Source organism: Hylaeus volcanicus, chromosome 1 (genome assembly GCF_026283585.1).
Source record: "Hylaeus volcanicus isolate JK05 chromosome 1, UHH_iyHylVolc1.0_haploid, whole genome shotgun sequence".
NCBI lineage: Eukaryota > Metazoa > Arthropoda > Insecta > Hymenoptera > Colletidae > Hylaeus > Hylaeus volcanicus.
The window spans coordinates 8,454,702-8,477,560 of NC_071976.1; the positions used below are offsets into that span (position 1 = coordinate 8,454,702).

At 36.6% G+C, this 22,859-nt stretch overlaps 1 protein-coding gene across 6 annotated transcripts in view; it reads left to right on the top strand.

Moving 5' to 3' along the window:
- The window catches only part of LOC128876506 (protein NDRG3), a 46,711-nt gene extending 23,852 nt beyond the window's left edge, over nt 1–22,859 (top strand). For 4 of the 6 annotated variants that reach the window (XM_054122935.1, XM_054122951.1, XM_054122965.1 and 1 more), the window contains 7 exons: nt 8,548–8,747; nt 9,383–9,503; nt 12,851–13,139; nt 15,155–15,424; nt 17,302–17,386; nt 19,850–19,894; nt 22,487–22,859. In XM_054122935.1, the coding sequence (XP_053978910.1) occupies nt 8,548–8,747; nt 9,383–9,503; nt 12,851–13,139; nt 15,155–15,424; nt 17,302–17,386; nt 19,850–19,894; nt 22,487–22,632 (1,156 nt within the window). In that variant the 3' untranslated portion in view covers nt 22,633–22,859. Of the gene's footprint in view, nt 1–8,547; nt 8,748–9,382; nt 9,504–12,850; nt 13,140–15,154; nt 15,425–17,301; nt 17,387–19,849; nt 19,971–22,486 lie in introns of all 6 variants that reach the window. The other 2 variants (XR_008457056.1, XM_054122941.1) reach the window with 2 other exon arrangements.

Genomic DNA, 22,859 nt, shown 5'->3' on the forward strand with positions numbered 1-22,859 from the left:
GTTTAAATCAACTTTTAAAACCTACGATTGCGCTCCGCATTCAGTAGCTGCGATTAATTTGCGCCCAGGCTTAAAGCTCGGCTTAAACTCCTTTCACGAGCACGCCCGAAAAGTCTGCCTCCCGTTTTTCTACCGTGAACTCATTTCGGCTACGCAAATTAAATCCTGCTTTTCAGCGATATCGCGTCTATTCATTATTTTTGTCTAATTCGCGAACACCTTTAAAGTGGAAATATGTTTTAGAAGGTAGCACGTCATTGTGATACGAGAGCTTTTATAAAATCATAATTAGATCTTTAATAAATCATAGTCAGTCTTGCAGGAGTGTTATTTATTATAAAATATTACATTTCAAATGGTTTTGAGTCATCTTTAGGTAATCCATGATTTTTTTGGAAGTGAAAATTATACTCGAAACCAAAGTGGTCGAAATGTTAAACTTTATAATTAATATTGCTCGTAAAAAGTCTGACAAACAGTAGTAATATTGTTATTATTTTACACTTTCAAGCTTCTGTATTACATCTTTCGTCGATTCAGGTTCATTGCAGCCCCCATCTCTCGATTCTGTAACTCTACTGAAAACATCCTCGCGGTTCCAGATATCTCTTCTTACTGGTGACACTTGACCAGTCGGAGAAGCAACAAAGCCTTCAAGTGTCGGAACAAAGTGAAGGAGCAAACCATCGGGATTTGCATAATCAATATTAGCTTGCCTACATCTTTGTCCCGTAAAAGGGGTACAACAGCAATCGTCGAATCTTTGAATAGTCAATCTTCAATGTGCCTTTGACTGTACAACTTTTTTAACAAACGTACATTACTGAGGAAAAAAAAAATTGAATTAATTTCAGCGACATTTAGCATATTCTGCGAAGCACTCGAAAGGCTTTTATTTTAGTTCCTATCGTAATAACCTTGACTTATCCAATTACGCGTCCGACATGAAGCTAATTTACATAATTCAATGACACAAATGACGACTACTTCGGTAATACTAATTTTCTACGTATAGTCTCTTCGGCGAGACAATCATTCGTTATGAATAGAGTTTAAGAGGACAGAGTTGTCATAGACAAAATTTAAAAATTTTTGTTAAAGCAAAGCAAAGTTAAAAAATTTTTTTAAATTCCTTTGTCCATTCAGTTGTTAATATTTTTCCACAGAATAATTTGTTTGATATCGAAAAAAAAAAACATTCCTGAAGATTTGTTGTATCTACTCCATTTGTATCTTCAACATCATGTTCAATACTTGTATTGTAAAATTATGCTTTGTTTTGAATTTCTATATGTACTTAAATCTCGAAGAAGAATTCTTAAATTCTACGTCAACTGCATGTATCCTCTTGATAGTCAGACGTAAGATACTTTTAACGATAAAAGTTGAAGACCAGAAGTCTCGAACACGTTAAAACAATGCGCTATCGTCACTGTCTCCATTGTACGTACAGGAACACGGCCGGACTCCAACCGGAAACGATAGCGTGACGTACTAAAAGATACGGGAAACCACGCGCAGTCAGATTTACTGTGCTTGGAAATTCAATGAAGTAAACTCAGTACATTCGAACCACTCTAAGCAACGTTCTATTTTTAACCAGCAAACGAGGGAGTTGGAGAAGTGAAGAGATCATTATATTATTTTAACGAATGAGAAGCAAAAACGTGAAGCACGTTTGAACCCAGAAACCACATTTAAACCGATTATTTTGCCCGTTCGAGGAACGAGGAAAGAATAAATACATTTAATAACGCTGTTTGTATTTTTCTCGACAACGGAAATTGCTTTCCGTGAAAAATGGAAAACTTGCAAGACGCTCCGGAACGAAAGAAATATTACAAACCGCGCAACTATTTCGTTTCAGGCAGTAATGAGAAGAAGAACGAAAAGAAGATAAGCAGAAAATTAAACCTTACATTTTATGCTTCCTGTAACACAGTAACGAACGATAATGCAGATTGTACTATTAAGATTATTCGGATTAGTAATACCAGAAGGGTATTGAGAGAGTATAAAATTTAATATCGCGTTCACGCTGTATGAAACATAATTAATCGATTCATAAAAACGAGATCGTTAAACCTTTCGCTCCGAGTCGGTCGGATCGTGTATGGATCCGAATGGTCGAGGCGTTGATTGGTCGGTGCGTTTGCTGTGACTCATGGCATCAATCGACCGCTACGAATATGTAGTTTATGAACGTCCAGTATAGTGCAGTGCTTCTCAACAGGAGTGCCATAGTACACTGGTGTAATCGCACGAGTCAAAAGTTTTCAACAGAAAATTCTATTTCAAGTATTAGAACGGAAATTTGATCCTTGGATCCATGAAGCTTCCATCACTTGGAAATATTGCGAAGAATAAAGTTTTTGTCAATAGTAACTATGAATTTTTCAATTTAAAGCATTTTTCGAACGTAACAGAAATAATATTCATAACGAGATCGTATGTATAAAAATTAAAGGATGATAATTTTGCTCAAGCTATTATTTGTTAATGTATCTCAGCTCTTTATTTTGGAATATTCTTTTAAATCTGTAATCGAGTGTACTAGGTGAATATATAAAACGATGATTATTTCAAGATTGGGAAGCACTGGCATAGTGAACATAGCTCTTAAATCTATTTCAAACAATAACTGCCTATTTATTATACATTTTGTGCGGATGCTGTCCTTTTGTCGCCGATATTACAGCAATAAATCAATCAACTGCCGGAAAGTCAAACATAATTAGGCAACATTTAATGAAGATACGATAAAGAACATGAAATGGAATCTTCTTCAAAGCTTCATTTGGCTCTACGACCCATAAGTAGAAATAAATGGCCAATTAATTTTTGTGAATGGTTCGATTTCTCTGTTATCGTAATTTCCCTTCTCCAATTATCGTACTACAAATTATCCTGAGCTTTGATCGGGTTCCAGATTCAAAAGTAGAAGCTACAGGCGTGGAAGAAAGGAACTTGGAATGGCTCAGTGGGCGAAGGGATTTGAGAAAGGCTGACTAGCATTATCGAATCGATAACTTGCCAAACATTTGTATATCCGTAAATGGAAATAAATGTTTGCACGGCAAACACATGTCCGCGCATTTACTCGCATTTACGGATGTCACAAAAGTACGTCAATAAGAGAGGGTAAATTCGATTCGCGTGCTACGCTGATCGTGAAATTTCGCGCCGTCCTTCTGTACTTAGTTTCGTGGTAGGTTTTATGCACTCGTCGCAATCATGGTGTACGTTACCACGGATATATGATAGCGATTGTAAAATGACTCAAGTTTACTATCGTTCACGGGTTTACTATCAGAGTCAACAACAGACTGTGATATATCTATCTCAGACTTTATCTTTGTTTGGCTAGATACTTTTACCCTTGAAAAATCGTTTTCGTAAAAATTATATGATGGGCGTTTGGAATTTTAGGAGAGCGCTCGTTTTTACTAGGTTGAAAATAAAAATTGTTTGTTATCGAAAGTTTTAAATGTCAAAAAAAGAGATTTATTCGCTTCACATGTTGTTAACAGTATATTTGTAGAACTAGAATTTGTTGATATGTGTGAGATTATATTGGGTCGTCCCATAAGTTCGTGCTGCAGACTGAATCAATATTTAATAAAAAAGTTACAGAAATTTTATAGTGACTGTATAATAACTGTGGCAGAAAGTTGGGAAAATATTGTAAAATGAGAGAGATTACCTTTTCTTAGAACACTTATGGGTATGTTTCATATATTAATTTGAGTAGCAAAAGAATAAGTGGCATGAATTTATGGGACGACCTAATAAATTAATATTACAGTTTATTAAGAAGGACAGAACGCAAGCAGAGGCCCCAACGTTAGGCTTAGGCAATCAAAACAGAGATAAACGTAATTTAAATTTAAATTAAGTTTACAGAGTAGCTGTAACAATTTGACTCTTTGATAAATTTTTGTATTCGTTAGTCTTCTTACTGTTTAAGGCCTTTATATTCAATGTAGCAACATGTAGATAATCGTAAAATATCATCGAACCCTGATGAATATTTCTTTTGAATATTTCAAATCACATGAAATAAAGTCCGTTTTACCCTTTACTATTACAATTCGCCAGCAACGTTTGTTTTACGAGCACGTTTGTAATAAAGTCATCCGAATAACGTATCGATTTTCAAGTAAAGGCAACCTGACGCCGCCCGACCGAGGCCATAAATCGCGAGCATGGGTTTAATGAAATAGTTTCCAGAGTGATTCAGCGAATGTCTGCATTTTAAAGAAAAGAATTTCATTTAATACCTCCTTGAAGCCTGCCGTTCTACAAAACACGTGAACGAACGAGACGAGTAACCCCATTGGAAGGTACGTTTAAATACGGAAAACTAAATTAATTTATTTCCCAACAACGGGGGCTTCGAACGGCAAACGCTAATGCGAAGAAATAAACGGACGGTATTAATTGAATTTCTTTATTTAAAGTCGCTCTCACTCGAATCCCACAAAAGGGTGAACCTGCGGGGGGGGGGGGAGGAAACGCGGGAAGCGATATTGGGAAATCAATTTACGCGACGTTGATTTTCTGAATGGCAAAACAAGGAAAAGAAATTTTCAACAAAAGGCCAGGGATACACCTGGGAATCCAATGAAGAAAGTAACTTCTTTAGGAGATCGGAGGGGGATGGTATTTTCGCTGATATTTCTCCAAAGGGAGCGTTCCTTTATCTCCCTCGAACTCGCGGAAGCGTCGGCATATAGAAAACAGGTCAGCCTGAGTTCCTGACATTTTCTCCAAGTAAACTAAATTAGGTCGCCTCGTAAATCCTGAGGAATACAGGTCGAAGTAGGTTCTCGGGGCATTAGACGCGGGGGTAGCACGGTAGAAGTGGCGCATGGACAATTAACACAATTGCCATTAATCACCTGGAATCCTTCCATTTACTTGCAATCATCATTTCCGTAACGAACGGCGAAACATTTGAGCTGGCATCCCAGGGTGGTAGATTAAGAAAACGCTTGGAATGAAAATGCGAAATAATTTCTATGGATTGGTGCATATTATTATGCAAATTGGCTCATCGTGGGAGAATTCCTAGTCACGTTGACTGCGAACGGTGATTGCCTTATAAACATCCACATTACGGGGACATTGACTGTACGTTTCTGAAATCTGAACATGATGTACCAGGCTGCGATAATAATGTAGCAAATACCTTAGTTTTAGTTTAATTTAATGATATATTATTATTACATTATTAAACGCATATATAATATTGTATATTGTTATATTTAGTATTACAATATTTAGTTAAGTATGTATTAAATGAATTGGTATATTTAATATATTAGATATAATTGTAATATATGTATAAAATATAGAATAAGTAATTACAGACTAAATATATAATTGCAATTAATACATACTAAAATAAATATACACTACTAAATTTAATGATATATTATACTGTACCTACATACAGTGTATATATTTATATTTATATTAATGTTTATATGATTTTATATCATATATTATATATAATATAGAATAAATAATGACAGACTAAATATAATGATATATTATACATAATACATCGTTATAGATGAAATATATGATTGCATTGGACTAAAACTCTGGTGTGCGTGCTATCTTACGTATACATGTAAATTGAGATAGCAACAAACATCCATTCGCTCTCAGATGGAGGATAAAATAAACATATCGCGCCATTAGTTCGATTACATTATTCGCAACGAGTTTAATAAATAAACAAGCAAAATATAAAAGCAATTGCACCTGCCACTCGCAAGAAAAGCATGCGTAACTCGGTTGTCACGGACTGCAATCAGCCCACAGATAAATTCCCATTCTATCTCAGTAAAAGCACGAGATAAAGGTATCGCGGCGTTAGGTCGATTAAATTATTCGCAGCGAGTTTAATAAATGCAAAAATGCCGTCGAGCGTCTTACACAATCAAGGGTTGCGCGTTCGAGGCAGGTGTTAAACGGTCGTTTCACCGGGACGTGTAATACACTTCTGAATGTTACGGGAGCTTTAATGAAGAAGAACGTCGTTTTCCCCTCGAACGTATCTGCAGCTGAATAAGAGTGCAGCCGTCAAAGGAAAATTGCTCACACAAATCAGAATGAAAGCACGTGGCGCACGGACTCGGTGACACGAGCCACCTTACAGAAATATACACGATCCGCCCGACCACGCCGCGGCTCGGCAAGGGCGTGGTCTTCAGGATCGATACCATAAAAAGCTCACTGCACGTCCACCTCTGTAATAAAGTGCGCAACTGTGCCTACATGCAGACACTAAACGTTTCAGCGGGTTACATGCAAATTTCCTACGCCTTCCGTGGCCAAGCGCAGCCAGCTACACCCTTTCGCGCGCGAGCTGGCGACTTCGAAGACGCAGCAGGTTCAAACGATCGACCTGTTGGTAATTACTCGCTAGAAACTTGGTGGGAGATGGTTCGAAGGCGTTCGATCACGCATCAAACTTTCCGTTCATCGATAGGTATTTTTTCCTTGTTACTAAGGAATGGGAAATCCATAACGCTGGAATTGATAACGTTGGATGTTACTCGCACTGGTTAGAAGCACGAGAAAGTGTTGGGAAAAGGTGTTCTTACGAGAGAATTTATTATATTTTTATGAAATTACTATACATTGACGCTACATTAATTTTTTTGGATAGATATGTCAAACGTTTTGATTGTTGGTTTAGAAAATTATTTACAGTGTAATGAATTATATAACTGGGATCAAACATTCGACTTGTTGTTGAATGACATTCGATTATTTGTTCGAAACTTGGTAAGAGATGCTTTAAAGGCGTTCGATGACATACCAACTTTAGATATGTATTATTTCCGTATTATGAATGACTGGAATCCACTGATAACTTTATCTAAAATTCATACTGAAAAAAAAATTGTTAACGAAACAATTCCTTTTCAGAAGAATTTATAATATTTTTCTAAAACTTGTATACATCGACATTACATAAATTATTTTTGACGAAGTACAAATATAGTTATGACAAACTTTTTGAATTTTACAGAGGACCGTAAACAAAAACTCAAAGCTTTCCTAAGGGATGAACCATGCTCCTTCATACTATAGTTAACTATAATGTTTACATATTGCCGTTCTTGAGTAGGATAGTTGGAAGCTCGAACACGTTTTAGATCCGTGAAACGACAAAACTTACACGGTAAACACAATTTAAAGTTTCTGATGAACTTACAAATTGATAAGTTACTCGTGCTAGTGATATAGCCTGTTCAATTTTATTCTTGCTTCTTTTAAAACATAATTCTACTTCTAATCTTGAAATACCTTTACTAGAAAGGAAATGTATTTAGTTCTTATTTTCTTCATAAATTTTGGCCATACATAACATGTTCATTTAAATGTATTTTCATGACCCGCAACAATTTCTTAAATATTAATCAGTGGTTTTAGAAATTTACCACAAATTAAGAACATACTTCAGAGACTTATAACGAGTGTCAGATAGATTACGAAGGTTGCCACTTGACACACGGCTTCCCAAGTTCTACGCACTCGACGTTTTAATTAGCAGAATTTCGAAAAATGACATGATTATACAGCACACGATCTCTCGCGAGGCTGTAACTCTAATTAAAAGGTACGCCATGCTCAAATGGAAATGTGGCTTTAATAAATACCACGAGTGCTGGGAAAAACAGAAAACTTATTCGGGAAATATTTGCACGACACTTTAAAGGAAAGGGGGAATCTGCAACACCATCTATTCAAACTCGCTGAAAGCACGGGCTTGGCACATTTTATATTCCGCTGTTGATGTAGCGAATATTTGATGATACTTCGCTTGTAGTCCGAATGAAAAGAAAATACGCGGAGAGCGACGCCTTCCGCTTCGGCGATTCTTTTCACCGTCAAACTTCACTTTCTTCAAAGTTAGAAATCCAGTGCATTCGTACATAATTAAATTACTTTCGTTCGTTTCTATTAATAGAACACTATTTCGTTGTATGCAATGATTGGAAAGTGAAACAAACACGTACTTCTGTATCGTGCATTTCACACTCTAAATATAGATGCGTATACCTCATTCCTCGAAAATTAAAAAAAAAAAAAAAAAAATGTTCTCGTAAAAGGATATTAAACTTCCCTGGTAAATTATGCACAGCTGCGAGGAAATGGCGTGCATCGATTTGACGTAAATTTACCCAGAGTGAACTCTTTTTACGGGGATATCATTAAAAATAATATCCAATTTTCTGGTCGATTTCAATTTTTTTTTTATTGCCTGTCCTGAGGCAAGCTGACCCCTTTTCATAGAATATACATAGTATCATAGGATGCTGACAGCAATGGCTATTCTACTAATTAAAAATTAAAATTAAAATACGTGTTTAAAAAGAAGTAAATATAGGGAAGATCAGAGTAGTTTAGCAAAACAACGATATTTTCATCCTTGGAACTTTCATAATTTGTTTGCACACGAGAGAAGGGCGCGACGACTGGTTTAACCGGAAATCGAGTTACTAAAAAATTTCTTTCCATGCACAGCACGATGCCTTCAGATAGTATGGACGACATCGAGTTGAAAAATATTCAACTCCAATTTCCTGCGCTAAGATATTTGTCGAGAGATGATAATTCCGTGCGAGAAGAGAGGGTGGAGACCGACAAAGGAACTTTGCTGGTGGGTGTACAAGGAAACAGAGCGAAACCTGCCATTCTCACTTATCACGACTTAGGCCTTAACTGTGAGTAATTATCTTGAATTCATCAGTTCCACACGTTTTTCAAACTCCATTAATTTGAAGTGAAATTTTCCTGATAATTTGGTCAAAGACAAACTTTTAATTAGGCACCACACCTTCTATGATAAACATGCATACGCTTAACACGATGACTGCCACGCTCATTCGCATGGAAGTCACCACAGAACAAAAATTTCGTCTCGAGACAATTAGAAACCTATTGAATATAATATTTGTCGTATTACTTATTTTTTAATTCTCATCAAAATTAACGAATACTATCCAGACCTGCTTTCATCAATAGTTAGTCCTTTAAATTATTTGTTGAAGTTCTTTGGTAAAAAGCTCCGTCACCCATATGTGGGTGACGTGGCGTTTAATGTGTTAATGCTAAGTAGTATTTATAATTATCGTTAGATGTAAGAATTAGTTATTCTGACCGTAAATCATTTCGCATTTATTTTAATTATGTTATGACTCACATATGTATAGAAATGTTGAACATGAATTAACAGTGGTCGCTAATAGCTTACAAGCTGATGCGGCAATAAATAAATAAATAAAAAAGAAGTGAACTGTTAATTATACTGTATTATGTACATTGTACATTTAAAAGAAATATTAATGACTGTTCCCAGATATATCGAGCTTCCAGGCATTCTTCAATTACATCGATATGCGAGTTTTACTTGAAAACTTCTGCGTTTATCATGTTAACGCACCTGGTCAAGAGGAGGGTGCACCGACGCTACCTGAGGAGTGAGTACACTTTTTATTCAAAATTCATTTTCTTTTCCTTTGGTCAACAAGTGTTTCGTATAATAAAATTCTTCGTTAACTCAATAATAATTAGACACGAAACGTAAGAAATATCGAATTCCTTTTAAGACGAATTGTATTGCGTTTCTCATTCAGGATTGTTCTTCGAAAGAATGTTAATTGTTTCCATTAGTTCTACCTAGCGCGTGCGATTAAACGCTTCGTAGGAAATGTCACGGAAGTCATTTCTCGATAGACAACTGGTTCTAATCGCCGATTACGTCGAACACGGACTCCCGTTAAGGGGGCATGTACACCTGGACGAGTTCGAGGCCAGTGTATGCCATTTTTTTTCAACTAAATTGTTAAAATGATAAAATCAGAATTTTGATTATTTAAAAATATATTAGTAAATTAAAAAATATTAATTGGATAAATTCTGATAGCTAAAAAATATTTCTTAGAGAAACGCCTTTGAAGTTTTATACACGCTCAAATTCTTGTTTCTTTTACCTGATCTCTGGGTCTCTAATTCTAAACACAATAAGAAGTTTAGGATGTGGTTGGTGGAGCTGTTAGTCTCTACCTGAACGAAATCTACCTGAGAATTGGTCGAGAGGGCAGAATGCTTACTATGCTTCGGTTAGGGCTCTGTATCTTCGTCAGTGCTGTAAATATTAATTTCAAATTTTTATAAAACGTTTCAGAAACGAATAGCAAAGAATACATTTTTTTTTTGTCCTAGGTGTACATGGCTCTTTAATTTCCATAACGAGGTATAAGAATCGTTTAAACAAAAGTAGTACACTTCTTCCATGTTGTTTTATCTTCCTAACGACTAAGCTGCATTTATGACTTAAATGGAAAGTACACGATAGAACTTAATCTAAAAATAAATGTGTTTCTAAATATACACTTTCGAAAATAATACGTGTAAATATGAGATCGTGCGGATGAAAATTATGGTCGATATGCGTATACGTCGTTGGAATAGAAGGTGGGTTGAAGTTGTGTTTGGTTCTCCATGAAAACTGCTTAGGTGGTTTTAAACCAACGCACGAGTGTATACAATAAAAATCGATTTACCTAAAGATCCCATACGTACGCGTGTATTCAGATTTCGTTCAAGAGCATGGTGCACGCGCGCTACTCGATGACAGCGAATTCAATTAGTGCGAATCAATGACCCAATTAACGTTCTAATTAGTCGAAGCCCCGACGATGTCCCGCTTTCGCGTTTGCGATGGATAATTCCGCGCGTCTTAACGGAGATTCTTCTTTGCCGCGCTTTGCCTCTATCGCCGTTTGCATTTGAACGGATTCGATCTTATCGGTCGTTGCGCAATCCGCCTTTCCAATATTCAATCTCTCATGAAATCAGGAAATAGCATCGCGCGCTATCGTTGCGAGCCTTTCCTACCCGTTCTCAAAATTACGAACGGTTCGTTCAGCCAGGACCATTTCCATCTCATGTTTGAAAATTAAGGGGTTAGGGTAATCTAGAATGTATGAGAAAATTAATGTAAATTCTAGACACCATAAAAATTCGTACGATATTTAATACAGCAACAGTTGTTTTATACTGACCAAAGCAAACAATTGAAATCAATGTTTAAAAAATATCAGCTTACAGAGAATGATGAGACGAAACTTTTTTATATTTACAGTTTATTCATAGGACGCTTAGTTTCGAAAATAAAATATGAAAAGTTAGAAGTTCGTTGGAAAAATTGAATTTCAGGAAAAAGGTCTTCTACAATTTTTATCTCTGAAACTAAGCGTTGCACTAATAAACTCCAAATATAAACAAAGTTTCGTTTTATGAATCTCTGTAAGGTGATACTTTTTAAAATTCAATTGTCTGACTGTAGTTTATTTTTTCTTTAAGAAAACAGCAACAGGATCAGATCACTACGAGATCTCAAGAAAAAGGTCTTTTAAGTTTTTAATTTTTATTTTAGAAACTAAACGTCCTATGAATAAACTGTAAATATAGAAAAGTTCCGTCTTATGGTACCTTGTAAGCTGATATTTTTTAAAAATTCACGCCTCTTAGAATTTCCAGAAAAAATCCTCCCCCAATCAAAGGTTTCATGGAAATCGTTTGGTGATTGAAATTTGTTGTTGTGGCTTTTAGCTTCATATTTAATGCTACCGCGTTATTGAATTAACTTCCGTAGACTGTCAGGCGGTAAGTAAAAATGCCTTGACGCAATAGTTGGGGTTCGTTTACGTCGTTGAATTAGAAGATTGACGGTGCCTACCTACGACATCCGATTAAGCTGACCTCAAACAATCGAGGTTCACCTCGACAGACCCATACGTAGCTAAACAGCGTGTTACAGAATAATTTAGACTGCAATGCAGATTTTCATGCACCGGGCATACGAATCCATTCTCGCTCGCGTGCCAAAACCGTGAAATATCATGACGAATACGTATTCGAATACATTGGCGCCAGTATTGTTAATGATACTTCGAGTTCTTGTTGATCGTTCAATCGGGACCATTGCTTATGGAATAATCTTGTCGACTAATTATTAGGTTGTCCCAAAAGTTTCTTTCGTTTTATTAATACTTAATTCATACACAATATTTTATGTTTTATATTACATTACAAAATTGTGTACAATTCATTTCGTTCCATTACTGTTACATCAACAATGTCTAAGAAATTAGATTGTCTATTTATATAAACACTGCCACAGAAAATGATTGAATGCAACTCACGAAAGAAACTTTTAGGACAACCTAATATTAAACAATAATTCTAATAGATTTAAGACTCGACTGCTTACAGGGTTAGAATTAAATTAAGTCGTATACTTGTTACAAATCGCGGAGTTAATTTCATACATGCATGCATGTGTTACTAAAGAAAGCAAGTACGCAACGTATATACATAGAACAGACGGAAATTCCATCGAGATTTGTAACAAGAGAAATTTGATAAGCGCAGTTGCCACCGCGTTATGAAATTAATTCCAGCGTACGTTTGTAACGCTCCGCCCAGCACACACGTGAGAACAGAAACCCGTTGTATCATCACGGAAGAAATTAATTTCATCGGTCGAAGTCATCGATAAATGTTGCTACGCGAAAATTGCTAACGTAACAAACTCTATTCAAATTAACTTCCGATGTTTCTCGAATAATAATTCTAAATTTGAAAAGCGCTCAACTTCTACTAGCAGACGCAAAGTCTCTTTTGAGTGTAAACGAATCGATGCGCTATTCATTTTTAACGCGACACGATCGTAAGTCACGGCTCGACACGACTCGAATCAGCGATCGATAAATTATCACGAAGGAACGAACAAGTGTTAAATTGATTCACTGTATTCTAGTTACGTTTATCCGTCCATGGACGAACTGGCAGAGCAGCTGCTCTTCGTCTTGGGCCACTTTGGCCTGAAGTCCGTAATCGGTTTTGGAGTCGGCGCTGGAGCTAACATACTAGCCAGATTCTCGCTTGCTCATCCTGAGAAAGTCAATGCTCTGTGCTTGATAAACTGCGTATCGACGCAGGCAGGTTGGATCGAGTGGGCTTACCAGAAGATGAACGTTCGTCACCTGAGATCGCAGGGCATGACTCAAGGTGTCCTGGACTATTTGATGTGGCATCACTTTGGCAGAGTAAGGACAATCTTTTACCTACACGCACGTAGCTCGAATCTAGCTGGAAGGTTAGATTAAGATTTACTCGAAGATCGACTGAAGATCGAATTCTCAAATTAATATAGATGCACAATTTAAAAGGGTGCAGTTGTCACAGTCAAAATTCATGAATTATTTTCAAGGTTTACGTGTAAATTTTAATTGAAAACGAAGAGTAATTTTTTGTTATATGCATCGAACTTAATATATACATTTTGTTGTTAGAATATATTTACACTTGATTGATAAACATTTCGATCTTATTCTCAAATTAATATAGATGCACAATTTAAGAGGGTGCAGTTGTTTAAGAGTAATTTGTCAATATATGTATTGAACTTCATATATACATTTTGTTGTTAGGATATATTTGCATTCATGTTTGTATACTCGTACTGTTGTAAATCTAGCGTAACTAGACAAATTTAGTCATCATTGACTCGTCAGTCTTATGATTCATCTACAGTGGATCTAAATACATAATAATCTAAATCTCAACTTGACAGCCATTATAATATATTCTTCAACCTTTGTAGTAATGAAACTGAGGAAAGATCAAAGGTTTGGTTTTTATTCATAAACAAATGATAAGTTCACTCTCGCCAGGCACAGAATTAATTTCTTCACCTAATACATTGAGTTCCATACTTGTACTGAAAAATTCCTTTTATTTCGAATTAATGTGTATTTAAATCGAAAGAAATAATTTTACCAATCGCGCACACCTTAATCGCGAGTGCAGGAACTAATCCAGGTCATCGCATTATTCCGAATCGATACGAAGATGTTCTTGATCTTAATTTATATTCGAAAGTAGCTTCGTATAAGGAAATAGGCAACAGCCTCGATGGCCTATAAAGCTTTACCAAGGTAGGTTAGTTGAGCAACGTCGACACGGAAACGTAGGCCAATAAATTATCGACTAGAGAACCGTGTCCCGACGAAGGCGTACGCCGTGGGGTGTACGTTTCTCTGCAACCTGGAAAATTGGATTTAGGGCATTAGCAGCAATTATGTGCCTTTTATTATGCAACACGTAGGTTATTAACAGTGTTACTGCATACACCGTAGAAAAAAAAAACAAAATAGACGATCGCGTGGCTCGTGGCGTAAACATCATTCGACGCGGCAGAGATTAGCAATTTCGCGTCGACAAATAAGACCCACGGTTCGACGCGACCCTTCTTCTTGCCTTCCCTTTTCCTTCCTGCTGTTACTAATTTAACTTTTTACCGACCAGGACTAATGATAGGTCTTGACGGGACGTTTTTACCTTCGGTCCGTAGCTCGAAAACGTCGAACCGTGAAGATACTCGAGTTCGTAGAATTCCTCGATCAGGGACGGGTTAAAACCGAGCGAAGAAGTGTTGCAATACACGTGATAATTCAGTGTTTTATGTCGGGAAGAAAAAGTTCCCAGAGTTCAGATCACCCACTTTTCAAAATTTAATTCTCTCATCGCCTATTGCCTCCTTTAATTTGTCCAACTGCGAGTCATACTTGAGATTTTTTATTTTGTTTGGTAGTAACGTAGTAGACCAAAGAAGTGTTGCAATACACATGATAGTTCAGTGTTTTATGTCGGAAAGTAAATGATTCCAGAATTCAGGTCACCCTCTCTTCAAAATTCAATTCTCTTCTCGCCTATCGCCTCCTTTAATTTGTCCAACTGCGAGTCATACTTGAGATTTTTTATTTTGTTCTGTAGTAACGTAGTAGACCAAAGAAGTATTGCAATACACATGATAGTTCAGTGTTTTATGTCGGAAAGTAAATGATTCCAGAATTCAGGTCACCCACTCTGCATAATTTAAGAGTAGGGACCTTGGGTACTCGACAATAACCCCAGAAAGACTTAGAAATTTGCTTCAAAACTTAGAAATCATTCTTGAGATGTAGCAACACTCTACAGCCAAAAGTGTCTCTTATTTTTAATGGTCCCAAAAGTATTTCCTCTCTGAGGAGCAAAATACTAACGAGTTTCCACCTTCCAGGGCACGGAGGACAGGAACCACGACCTCGTTCAGGTGTACAAGAACTACTTCGAGCGTCACGTGAACCCAACGAACCTAGCGCTACTCATCGACAGCTATGTTCGCCGTTCAGATCTGAACATCACGAGGGAATTAGATCCGATACGTAAAAAGGAAGGCCTTACCCTCGGTGTACCTGTCATGAACATCACCGGGGCTCTTAGCCCGCATGTCGACGACACCGTGACGTTAAACGGACGATTAGATCCGACGAACAGCTCGTGGATGAAGGTACGAGGCGTTCTCGCAACAGTAATCGCTTCAACGTCGAGCATCTGCGCACTCGCAACGACGTGAAACAGCTCCGAGCTGTTGCTGTGCATATTACTAGGGCTACGTTAATTGATAACTAACGAAGTAAGCGAACGATTGTCTCGGTGCATTCAATTCATACCTGATAGTGGAGATATAAATATTTCATGAATAAACTACGAGCTTTAAATTACGTACACTCCTGCTGGCAAGTATGTGGACACTTGGCTTAAATGAGTAATAAGATACGAATGTTTTAATGAATGTTACATGTGAATTACATGTTTGTGAATTTAACTCGTGACGCATTGAAAAATATATTTTATCAGTAGTTTATTCAATGTCTCATCAGGAATAATAAAAAAAAAAAAAACAATTGAATTTTCTTTGACTGATCTTGAAATTCTATTAATTTCTTTATTGTATCTCAAGTAACATTGTTCCATTTATTTTGCAATATCTCTACCATAAATGTTTTTTAAATGTTGAATATTTTTTTTAAATATTGTTTTATTGTAAATATGTTGAAATAGAATTGAGCAACATAAAATTGTCTGGCAATAATTTACGGTGTATATTAATTCTTTATTGAAGGTGGTAACTGTCCACATATTTACGGACGGAGATCTACTATGCTAAAAATATAGATGATTGATGTTTTCCTTAGGATTGAGCTAGTGACACGAATGAATGCACGTGAGTCAGTTGAAAAGAGAAGTTTTTTTCGCTGTAGATGGATGAAACATAATTAGTCGTTCAGGGTCACTTATTCATTGGGAATCATGTCAGGTATGACATCAACTTGCATCTGCGAGGAAACTAGAAACTAGAACTAATCGAAGATACAGAGAATCGATATAGGACTATTTTTTGATGACATTTTTTGTTTCCGAAAGGGGCAAGTGCATCATGTATCCTTTGTTCACATACATCTACTTTTCTCGTAATTCTGTATAAAAAAGTATTAATATACAACGATTAAAAATATTAAATTTGATGAAATATATTATTGCAACATTAAAATCTAAATATTTGTTTATTCGCATTTTTATGCTATTAATTTCTCTGACAATTACTCTCAGGCATCTTCATATTTTTTTTCTTCTTTTTATTAATGAAAATATGTTCGTAATGATTCTACTCGATTAAAATATTTGGAATGATAAGTTTATGGTGCATTCTGTCAATTTTTATTCCACTTACCAATCCACATATTGTTCATTGTTAGTGAAACTAGAATACAATTCCAACTGATTCGATCTAACAAGCTTAATAACCGAAATCTAGAAGCTAAGAACACTCACGTTAACGTAGCATGAATCGAATGAATTGTGTTTACAAATTTTACTGTTTACCTGATACAATATCGTCAATGCTTGAATCCTAAACACGAATAGAAAATATGAAATATATCGTAAAATATTACGTTTTCAATGGTCATACTTGAATATACAAAATATGGACATTATATTTAATACACATAACGCATGGTTTTATGTGCAAATTACAAGAAGAAAGATTTATGTGCAACAGTCGATACTTTCATGTAAAAGATCTTATCAAACAAAAGAATTATGCCACGATTACGATAAATATATCGTATCTACGCTCGTCCTAGATTCTTCAAAATCACTCTGCATAAAAAATTGCTCGTGCCTGTAGATTTCTGCGAAGAGACGATCGATAGTGCTCTAGCAAACCTATAAAGTGAATTCTCAATGATCTTGAGCGCCCACTTATGTTTGATCCGACCGCACTTTCCTGTAAATAACATACTAGAAATGGTTGAAAGCAGGAGACATTATTCATTAAACGAATAATTAGCAAAACAGTGACGTTATCGTTTGCATTCGCAGATTTCTGATTGCGGAATGGTGCTGGAGGAGCAACCGGGCAAAGTAAGCGAGGCCTTCCGACTGTTTCTTCAGGGCGAAGGATATGGTAAGTGAGCGCCCCGACGATCTACACTTTAGACATTAATTATCGGATTGTCAAATGATTATTTCCCATCGATCGTCACCGGTATAAACGAATCGCGCACGCGCCATGCTATTCCGTAGAAGAGCACGCGGACCGTTTGGTGGCGAAAAAGTGAACGTTGACATAAATATTCGTAGAACCGAATCTTACCGTTGAATTATATCAAATTATTGGATTATATAAAACATTTTTCGCCATTCGTTCGAAGGATAGGTAATATAAGTGTTCCAAAGGGTAATTGACTCGTTGATATTGCGAATAATTTATTCGAATGAACGAATTCGAGAAGAATTGATTGTTAAGAGCGTTAAAGAGACGACCGTGTGCTCTTCTACGCGATAAAAAAAGAAAAAAGAAAAAAGAAAACGAAGAAAACGAAAACGCAAGTGTCGTAGATTGTGGATATTCGTAGCCTTAAGTTCCTTCTATCGATCTCTGCGTTTTAAAAGTATCAGTATTTTTGGCCTATGAACTCGAATCGACGCCACGATACGTGTCGATATACGAAACGAAAGGAAATCGTTCACGGCTACCGATCGACTCTTTCATTTCCCATTCGCGACGTTTTCGGATCAGTCGGAGTGCGAATCGATTAACGAAAATCACGCTTGTAAATTAAGTCACTTCGACCATTTTGCCTTTGACCTCGCTAGACACTCGGTTTAAGCTGCATTAGCCGTAGCAAGTAAAGGTTGTTTCTCCCCACTAACACAAATTTAACTACAGACGTACCTTTTGATGTAAACGTTGTTTCTCGTACAGCCATGTTCGAAGTAACTTAACGTTCGCCAGTTATCATTTACACGTTACACCCTGAATGTTCTTAATCGCTTCGTGAAAAGAGCATACGAAGGAACGTAGAGGAGAACAGTTCCACTGATTACTGAACGCTAGTCTCGCGACTAATCGAGAGTTTATTATTCTTTTTTGGCTTCTTGGTCACAGAAACACGATAGCACTTATCACACGACACATAACGCTTTACCACTATCGCCCGGTTGGTATAGAGAAAAAAAGAAACAAAAAGAAGGACGGTGTACTTGTCGCGCGAATAGAGTAATTCGTCGATGATAAAGACTCCCCACGCTCTTTCTCGATGATCTCGATATACCTCCCCCATCTACACGCATAAAACAATGAATTTATTATTTATCTCACGCGGTAGGTAACTGCGATTATTAGCCAAGTACGCCCAAGTTGTTCTATTTAAATTAATTGTTCCTATCGTGGTAACTATCGTTAATTAATTGTTGTTACAATCGTCTCTGTTGTACGAATAGAGTTTTCATGTTGTACGAATGGCGCGACGCCAAGATGCTTGTTAACCCTCGATGCGTTAAGGAATGCAACGCTCTTTATTCATAAAATTAAACATTTTCTAAACGTTACAATCGACGTATACGGATCGATTTCTGCGAAATCACGTTCGCGTGCATCCTTGCTAAATTGAGATTTAACAACGTCTTCGATCATGTACTTTCCTTCATTGGAAAGCCACTGGCTCGACTTGATAAATAAAAAGAGGTTTGAAAAAGGATTACGTTGAATTCATCACTTTGAGTTTCACCACCATTGCCATTTATTTGACAAGTTTTTTTTTTCTTTTTCTTTACGAAACGACGTTTTATCAAACGACAAAAATAAGAAAATACGAAAATACATGTTCACCGACTTGCGCCTTTATTTCCCACGCGTCTCGGATCGATCGAGTGGTACGTATACATATTAACTACTAGTATTGAAAACCGATGTAGTTAGTAAATAGTTTTGGCTTCTCGGCTATTTTGTTTGCTTCTCAATTACCGCCAATGCTAAGAATCACGCTGTCGTTTGAATAGTTTAGACGGAGGTCTCAAACCAGATGTGTCATAGTACAGATAGTACAGAAAGTTTCTTCACGAGCGTTAGACGATTTCAAATTCCTGCTTTCGCTGTTGACGTTCACACTAATATTACATATTAGGTGTAGGCATAAGTTCTGTAGGATTATCAACCGAATTACTGTATTAACTGAACGATGTTACATCAAGAAATGTGTCGTGAATTTATTTTGATTTCATACCGATGTCACGAACTCTTAAGTTCACAAATGCTGACGTTTGCAAGACGTTATGCATACACCTGATATATTACTTTGCTCGAGTTCGCAGATTCTAATCAACAGCGAAAGCATTCACGACTCTCGTCCACTCCTTCATCGATAAACATTGATGAAAAAGATGAGGATGGACAACAGTCGGTGTCCAATCGTTGCTTCACTATTTTCTTTTATTATTTAAATTTACCAAACCACGACGATTGGCCTAGCGATGCATCGCACCAGACTGATTTACGATGAAAGACGCGTTAAAAGAGCGTTCGCTACGACACTACGTAGTTGTTTTTCGAGTCTTTAAAGAGAATTTGTTTTCTTATGCGTTTTAGTGGTGAAATCCCCGCGGAAGCCCGTGACGCCGACAACACCCGAAGGTAATTGTAATTAGGAATTGAAGGCCGCAAGGAGTCAAGCGCGCAGTTGGTCGGTTAGGCCACGTCTATGTGTTAAGTAAGTCGGAATTCAAACTCTTATCGGGAGATACTAACCGACGTCGATGTATCATGACTAACATGTCTTGGACAACCTCGGGCATATTCTCTCAAGGATTATCAAAAGGCAACCAACTATTGTTCATTTCTAAACGTTACTGATTCTTTCGGACTGCGGATGTCGTGGGCCTATCCCCCGCGGACATGCTAAATTCTTACAGTGGGTGTAGAAAGTATTAGTACACTGATCACTTTCCAAAAAAACTATGTAAAATTGTAATTTATTAACTTATTTTTTATAAACAATGACATTCTACATATTCTCGGAAATCTCTAGAATAAATAGATTACAAAAAAAAATAGCTATTTATGTAAGTTGCGAAATTAACAAGAAAAAAACAATTAATCGATAGAAATATCGAAGCAATAAGTATACGTACAACTGTTTAATTTGTTAAACTTCATTAAAAAGAAAGAAATTTACATTAATTTACAAGTATATAATACTTCCTTCGTGGGATCTCCTTTTGATTTTATAATTATTGCAACTCTTCTAAGCGTTAAATTAACTAAATTATTAGTTATTCGAAGTGGGATTTTCTTCAATTCCTCTATCAGAGCCATTATTAAAAGTACTTTACTGGAAATTTGATATTTTCTAATTCGTGCGGAGCAATAAACTAATGTGTTTACACTACAAACTCTACTGTAAATGGTTCGTCATAAGAATCGTACAAATACTTATTGCTTCTATACTTTTACCCACTTTTTGCATTTTTTTGTTAATTTCACAAATTATATTAACTAGTAAATGTTGCTCGGACTATATATATCTTAGAAACTTCCGAGGATATGTAAAATATCATTGATTATAAAAAAAGAAGTTAAGAAACTACAATTTCACACAAAAGTTTTTTGGGAAATTGATCGGTGTACGAATACATTCTACACCCACTGTATACTTCACGAAACCTTTCGATACATCTTGGATCTATACCTCTCGCTGTTGCTTTTTGTTTCGACGAATTAATCCTTGCTTCGAGAAACGTTCAAGTATCAACCCTTTGCGCTCGACGATGCTTCGGGCAGTGAAATGGTCTTAAACGTTGATCACTTTGTGAAAGTAATATTGGGTTGTCCAGAAAGCTCGTGCTAATTTTTGAGAAATATTCAAAGACATATTTGAATTTTTATATAATCCGTTCACTGCACAAATCAGAGTCACGTAAGAGCAGAGATTTTTAATATCAAGTTCTGTATTCTTCATATAAATAACTGTGCCTCGTAACAATGCCATATCAAATTTATCTTCACTCGAACTAATTTTATTACGGACATCTTTCGTAGAACTTTTATAGAACATCGAAATAGTGAAGACGTTAGAAACAATTTTCTGCCACGGCTGTCCAATTTGAGATTAGAAATCTTATCACTATTTGAAGATGCACCATTTTCCATATCTTAATAAAATATACAAAGGGAGTATATATTTATATATTCTCTATATAAAGAAATATATGAAAAGGTACAATATAAAGAAAAACTCGCCTCTTAATCGCCACTCGAATTTCCGCGTAAAATCCAGTGGCGACTGAGAGTCGTCTCTCGAGTGCAAAGGGTTCACACGCACAGTTTCTTTATTATTATACGCACCGATTGTTATCGCAAAGCAAATCTAAAAAATAATTTAAAGAACACTCTAGTCTGTATTACTCGCAGCGAGGGGATCAATCGTTTCCTCAAAATCACCTCTGTCATATTCATACATCTACCTCACTAACATGTTTTCTTAACAATCTTCTAATTTTCTAATAACGTCACTCACGTTTCTTCAGTAGGATTGCACGTATATAATAAATGTTTATCGACCGAGTTATCCTCCCACGTTCTGTTCTTATCGGTAGTTGGTATTCACATAGCGTTATCAATCAGCGACAAATCAGAGATCTTTCTCGGAGCGCGAAAAACAAATAAGACTCGATCTTTCAAACGTCCTGTTCCGAGTTTCAAAAACCGTTTAATGTGTTTTCTTGTAGCAGCGTTTGCTCGGTGATGGGACATTGTCAGATAATAATTTACTGAAAACTAACGCAGTACGAGAGAGCCTCGCACAAATACACAAACACACAAACACACACACACACACACACACACACACACACACACACACACACAAACACTGGGCAGTAGAATAGAAAAAGAAGAAATTTGCGCTAAATTCACCAGCCTTGCACATGAAACAATCTCACTGACACACATGACTCTACCGTTTATTTTGCATGCGCGCCTTTCTTTGTATTCTCGGTTCTTTATCGTTTCTTCTTGCCTTTTGTTCGATAATCGAGCCGAATGTCCGTCCGCCATTCCTCGCTCATGTGTGTTTCTATTTGCGATACTAACCGAGATCTCTCAATTGAACGGGAACGTTGCACCTGGGTACGCTCGCAATTAACAACCGTTAGAGTGTGATTAAAGAATGCGATTCGATGCTCCGTTCGCTCTGACCTGGTATTTTTTTTTTATCTTTCTTTACAGTGGCACCGCTCTCACCATTGAAGATGGCTGACTACAGACTGGCTTCCCTCGAGGAACTGAACCACGTTTGCATTAAGAAACTCGACCGGCCCACCGCGACTATACACATCACCGAGAATCCCATATCGGAGGCGGTCGTCTGCTAAATCCTCGTTTATAAACTTCACCATCGCCATTTTGATTGTTCTCGAACGACTAAACACACGCAAGAACTTAAAAAAAAAAACAAAAAAAAACAAACAAAATGCACCACGCGAATCGAACGTTGGTTTCCTCCAAGGTTTTATCGTCGGGGCAACGATCGACGTGGCATTAATTTTTTAATTTCGTGAAACCAGCATCGCGTCTAATTTTAATTTAAGCGTTACGTTTA